This window comes from Leucoraja erinacea, unplaced genomic scaffold (assembly GCF_028641065.1).
Source record: "Leucoraja erinacea ecotype New England unplaced genomic scaffold, Leri_hhj_1 Leri_290S, whole genome shotgun sequence".
In the NCBI taxonomy this organism is placed as follows: domain Eukaryota; kingdom Metazoa; phylum Chordata; class Chondrichthyes; order Rajiformes; family Rajidae; genus Leucoraja; species Leucoraja erinaceus.
In genome coordinates, this window is record NW_026576191.1 from 134,804 (window position 1) to 140,803 (window position 6,000).

The 6,000-nt window shown below is 55.3% G+C and overlaps 1 protein-coding gene across 1 annotated transcript in view; it reads right to left on the bottom strand.

The window, feature by feature from the left end:
- The window catches only part of LOC129693427 (uncharacterized), a 40,440-nt gene extending 34,914 nt beyond the window's left edge, over window positions 1-5,526 (bottom strand). The window contains exons 1-2 of the mRNA XM_055630254.1: window positions 5,447-5,526; window positions 440-659 (exon numbers count right to left, since the gene is read on the bottom strand). Of these exons, the coding sequence (XP_055486229.1) occupies window positions 440-488 (49 nt within the window). The 5' untranslated portion in view covers window positions 489-659; window positions 5,447-5,526. The remainder of the gene's footprint in view (window positions 1-439; window positions 660-5,446) is intronic.
- Between the last annotated feature and the right edge of the window lie 474 nt (window positions 5,527-6,000).

A 6,000-nucleotide genomic window follows, 5' to 3' on the forward strand; every position in this document is an offset into this window, starting at 1 on the left:
TACATGTGACAATAAACTCAACTCAACTGGTTTAAACCAATGATAGACACAACATTTTGGAGTAACTCAGCGGGTCAGGCAGCATCTCTGGAGAAAAGGAATGGGCTAGTTTCGGGTCGAGACCCTTTTTAGACCCATTCCTTCTCTCCACAGATGCTGCCTGTCCCGCTGAGTTACTCCAGTATGTGTCTATCTTCAGTTTAAACCAGCATCTACAGTTCCTTCTTCCACCTAGCACTTCACCCCCCACCCTCTAATCAAGCTTTCTCTCCCTCCCCCTCTCTCCCCCATCAGTCTGAAGGGTCGCCTGTCTATTCCCTCCACAGATGCTGCCCGACCCGCTGTGTTCCTCCAGCACTCGGTGTTTTGTGTTGACAAATGTCCACTCCCGACCCCGTGGATAGCAACAACGCACGGGCCGAATGGCCTCTCTGTGTACCTGTCAGCAGCCACAGCAGACCCACGGCCTTGCAGACAGAGGGTCGCATCCTCGCGGTGTCCCGGTCACAGTCACGTCTGCTCTTCTTCTTCTTGTATATGGCGTACACAGCCTAAAGTCGTATTTGATTGTGCACGCCCGGTTGATTGCATCAGTCAAAAACAGGGCGGATCAAGTGAAGGCTGCAATCTCCTGCCCCTTAATGTGCACCAACTCCAGGCTGTGGGACAAAGAGGGAGGTGTCAGACTGAGTGAACAACAGCGGTTAGAAACAGTGAACAACAGATGCAGGAGTAGGCCGGTCTGTAAAAGCCTGCCGGTTACTGTTTAAAATTTGATGAACTGCCTAATAATTCGGGTTGAGGAGGTGGTTGAGAGAGGGGAGGGTGGGTGGTCTGTGTTCTGTTTCACAGAGACATGGCTCACCCCCAGCTCCCCAGACTCAGCGGTCCAGCCTGAAGGGTTCTCCATCCACCGTATGGACCGTACACAGGCATGTGGGAAAGGGAGAGGAGGGGGCGTCTGCCTCATGGTCAATTCTGCATGGTGTTCAGACGTGGCAGTCCTGTCCAACTCCTGCTCTCCACACCTGGAACATCTGGCGGTGAAAGTGTCGCCCCTTCATGCTGTTCATAGACTACAGTTCAGCCTTCAACGCGATAGTCCCCACCAGACTGGCCGGGAAACTAATGGAATTGGGGCTCAACACCTCCCTGTGTGCCTGGGTCCTGGACTTTCTCACCGCAAGGCCCCAGGTAGTCAATATGGGAGGAAATACTTCGAAGTCCCTCACCCTGAGCACAGGATCGCCCCAGGGTTGCGTCCTCAGCCCCCTATTGTACTCCCTGTACACACATGGCTGTGTGGCTAGGTTCAGCTCCAACTCAATAATTAAGTTTGCTGATGACACTGTAGTGGTGGGCCTGATCTCAGACAACGATGAGAAGGCCTACTGGGAGGAGGTGGCTGATCTAGCACTCTGGTGCCAGGATAACAGCCTCCTCTTGAACATCAAAAAAACGAAGGAGCTGATCATGGACATTAGGAGGGCACATCATTGAGGTTGAGAAGGAGTTTCTTCCCAGAGGCAATTCGGACTGTAAACGCCTACCTCACCAGGGACTAACTCTACTGAATGCTCCTTCCATTATTTATTATGTAAAAGAATATGTGTGTTATGATTGTGTTTATAATTTGTTTGGTTGTTTTGTTGTTTGTCTTTTTGCACAAAAGTCTGCGAGCATTGCCACTTTCATTGCTGGGCACATCTCGTAAGGCAAACCTGACAAAAAACTTGACACTCCCTAACTTCCACCTTCCGATGAATCCCTCCATCATCTTGACCGCCAGAGGACCCAATGGTGAATGACTTCGGTGGCGAGTGGGGTTTGTAGAGAATGAGTCACCGTGGGTTGGGGTCAGAGATCGCTATGTACCACCATTGCTGGGGAGAATTCATTACAAATTCACCTCAAGAAATCACCCCCTAACTTCCCCCCCCCTCCTGCTGCAACAGAGGACCTAATGGTGAACCTTCGGTCTCTGGGGTTTCAGAGAATGAGTCACCGTGGGTCCCCCTCAGACCACCCCTCCTGTGCCCCTTCTTGGTTAGAATACCCCAAATTCACATTCCAGTTGCCCCCTCAACCACCCCCTCTCTCCCCTCAACCACCCCTCTCTCCCCCTCAACCACCCTCCCCCCCCTCAACACCCCTCTCTCCCCCTCAACCACCCCCCCCCCCCCCCCCCCCAACCACCCCTGCTCCTACCCCTTCCCCTGCCGTGTGAACCCTGACCTGCTCTTTCACACAGAAAGTGGTGAATCTGTGGAATTCTCCGCCACAGAAGGTAGTTGAGACCAGTTCATTGGCTATATTTAAGAATGGAGTTAGATGTGGCCCTTGTGGCTAAAGGGATCAGGTGGTATGGAGAGAAGGCAGGTACAGGATACCGAGTTGGATGATCAGCCATGATCATATTGAATGGCGGTGCAGGCTCGAAGGGCCGAATGGCCTCCTCCTGCACCTATTGTCTGTTTCTGAGGCCTCACTCCCCACCAACAACCTCAGGACTTTCTACAGGGGTACGGTGGAGTCTGTACTCACGTACTGCATAAATACGTGGTACTCCACCTGCAACTGCTCGGACAGGAAGGCTCTGCAGAGGGTAGTGAGGGGAGCAGAGAGGATCATTGGCGTCTCCCTACCCTCGGTACAAGAACTGTTCCAGAGCCGCTGTCTGAAAAAAGCTCAGAGAATTGCTAAGGACAAACTGCACCCCCTCTACATACACCTGGATCTCCTGCCATCAGGCAAGAGATATCGAAGCATCAAAGCCCGGACTACAAGTCTGCTAAACAGTTTCCTACCACAGGCTGTGAGGCTGCTAAACAGTCACTCTGTACTCAGTCACTTGATTCTGCGGCTGGCACGGACACTTTAATAACTGGCACTGGCCACTCAAATCAGCGGCCCCGGACATTTTTATGATTGGGTTATTGTATTTTAACATTGTGTTTTACCTGCTTTTAACTATTTATACTGTTCCATCAGGGACTGGATTGTTTTTAGTGTTATTATGTGTGAAATGTTTTAAATTTCATGTGCGATGCTCCGCTATTCACTGGGAAACGTCTTTTCATTTTGCACTGTACAACTGTTGCTTGCAAGATGACAATAAAGGTTGATTGATTGATTGATTGATTTCTATGCTGCAGTTGGAAGGAAATGGGAAACTCCCCGATGACGTGACCGCAGCTGAAACAACAAGGGGGCGGGGCCGAACGCCGATGCGGCGCAGGCGCATTGCTCGAGAGTGCCGGGAGAGGGGAGGGGCCACGGGCACTGACGTGATTCCAGAGCCCCGCCCCCTAATGTAACAATAGGCTGAAACAACTCGGGTGGTTCCTGTAAATAGAGCTCCCTCCTCCAATCACCGCGCTGTATCCTCCTGTCCCTCACCCACTGTATCAACAAGTTCGGAAATTGGACAGTGGGGAGAGGGGGGAGTACATGGGGGAGGTACATGGGGGGGGTGGGGGGGGTACATGGGGGGGGGGGTACATGGGGGGGGGGGGACATGGGGGGGGGGTACATGGGGGGGGGACACATGGGGGAGTGGGGGACATGGGGGAGTGGGGACATGGGGGGGGTACATGGGGGGGGTACATGGGGGGGGGTACATGGGGGGGGGGGTACATGGGGGGGGAGGTACATGGGGGGGGTACACATGGGGGAGGTACATGGGGAGAGTGGGGACATGGGGGGGGAGGTACATGGGGGGGGGTACATGGGGGAGTGGGGGACATGGGGGAGTGGGGGACATGGGGGAGTGGGGACATGGGGGGGGAGGTACATGGGGGGGGGGGGGGGGGGGGACATGGGGGGGGGGTACATGGGGGAGGGACATGGGGGGGGGGGACATGGGGGGGGAGGTACATGGGGGAGTACATGGGGGGGGAGGTACATGGGGGGGGAGGTACATGGGGGGGGGGTACATGGGGGGGACATGGGGGAGTACATGGGGGGGGGGGGTACATGGGGGGGGAGGTACATGGGGGGGGGGTACATGGGGGGGGTACATGGGGGAGGTACATGGGGGAGGTGAGGTGGTCGGGACGTCAGCGGCGGAGGGAGGAAATAAGGTGGATAGATATTTGTAAAATAGGCGCAAGTAACTCGGGGGGTTCTGGAAAATAAAGCTGTCTCACCTCCCTCCCCAACTTGTATCTTGTATTTCCTCCAATCACCGCGCTGTATCCTCCTGTCCCTCACCCACTGTATCAACAAGTTCGGAAATTGGACATTTCACCCAGTTTTAAAATCGCGATTACAAAAACGGGGGGATCGAAGGGTTTCGGCCCGAAACGTTGCCTTTTTCCTTTGCTCCATAGATGCTGCTGCACCCGCTGAGTTTCTCCAGCATTTTTGTGTACCTACGATTTTCCAGCATCTGCAGTTCCTTCTTGAAAACGTTGCGGGGGAACCGTTTTGTGTGTGGGGAGAGGGGGGGGGGGGGGGGGGTGGTGGGGAGTGGGGACGGATGGGGTAGTGGGGAGGGGGGGAGAAGTGGGGAGAGGGGGGAGAAGTGGGGAGAGGTGGGTGGGGGGAGTGGGGAGAGGTGGGGGTGGGGGGAGTGGGGGAGAGGTGGGGGGGGGGGGGGGGGGGGGAGGTGGGGGGGGGGGGGGGGGGTGGTGGTGGGGGGGGGCGGGGGGGGGGGAGTGGGGGGGGGGGGGGAGTGTGGGGGGGAGTGGGGGGAGAGGGGGGTGGGGGTGGGGGGGGTGGGGGTAGTGGGAAGGGGGGAAAGTAGTGCGGAGGGGGGGAAAGTGGGGAGGGGTGGGGGGGAGTGAGGAGGAAATGGGGAGGGGGGGAAGTGGGGAGGGGAAAAGTGAGGAGGGGTGGGGGGGGGGGGAGTGGGGGTAGTGGGGGGGAGGGGGAGAGGGGGGGGGGGAGGGGGGGGGGTGGGGGTAGGTGGGGGGTGAAAGGGAGGGGAGGAAATAAGAAAAAATTAAAAGAAAGGAAAAAGGAGGAAGGGTGTGGGGGGGGGGGGGGAGGTGGGGGGGGGGGGGGGGGGGGGGGGGGGGGGGGTGGGGGGGGGGGGGGGGGAACTGGGGAGAGGTGGGGTGGGGGGGTGGGGTGGGGGGAAGTGGGGGGGGGGGGGACATGGGGGAGGTGAGGTCATGCGGGAGGTGAGGTGGTCGGGACGTCAGCGGCCGAGGGAGGAAATAAGGTGGATAGATATTTGTAAAATAGGCGCAAGTAACTCGGCGGGTTCCTGGAAATAAAGCTGTCTCAACTTCCTCCCCAACTTGTATCTTGTATTTCCTCCAATCACCGCGCTGAATCCTCATGTTGCGCACCCACTGTATCAACAAGTCCGGAAATTGGACATTTCACCCAGTTTTAAAATCGCGATGACAAAAATGGGGGGATCGGTCCCCCTCCCTCCCTCCCTCCCTCCATGTCCCCTCCCCCACCCCGGCCCTCGTTTCCCTCTGTATTACGATACCTTGGAGCCCTGGAGGCAGCGGCGGCTCCCGAGTGAAACGTCGGGCGGATACACAATTGTTATGCTTCTCTTCGAATTGCAATTGGTTGGACGTCAAACATCTTCGAATTGCAATTGGTTGGCGTCAAGCGGCTGGCGTGTAGTGTGAAACGGGGCGGATTCCGGGAATTTGTCCCCACCATTAGTAACCGCAACCTACACGACCAAAGTCGCAGTGCCGGGAAACACTTTTTCACACGGAGAGTTGTGAGTCTGTGGAATTCTCTGCCTCAGAGGGCGGTGGAGGCCGGTTCTCTGGATACTTTCAAGAGAGAGCTAGATAGGGCTTTTAAAGATAGCGGAGTCAGGGGATATAGGGTTAGATTTATAATTCTGTAAATTCTTGTTAAAGAATAAAATGTTTATAAATTTTGACTTGAACACAGCATATGAGCCATTTAAAAAGAAATGATTTAAAAACACATTAAGAAAGAAAATTACCAATTTTCTTTCTTAATGTTTTTTAAATCATTTATTTTTAAATGGCTCATATGCTGTGTTTGAGTTGATTTTGT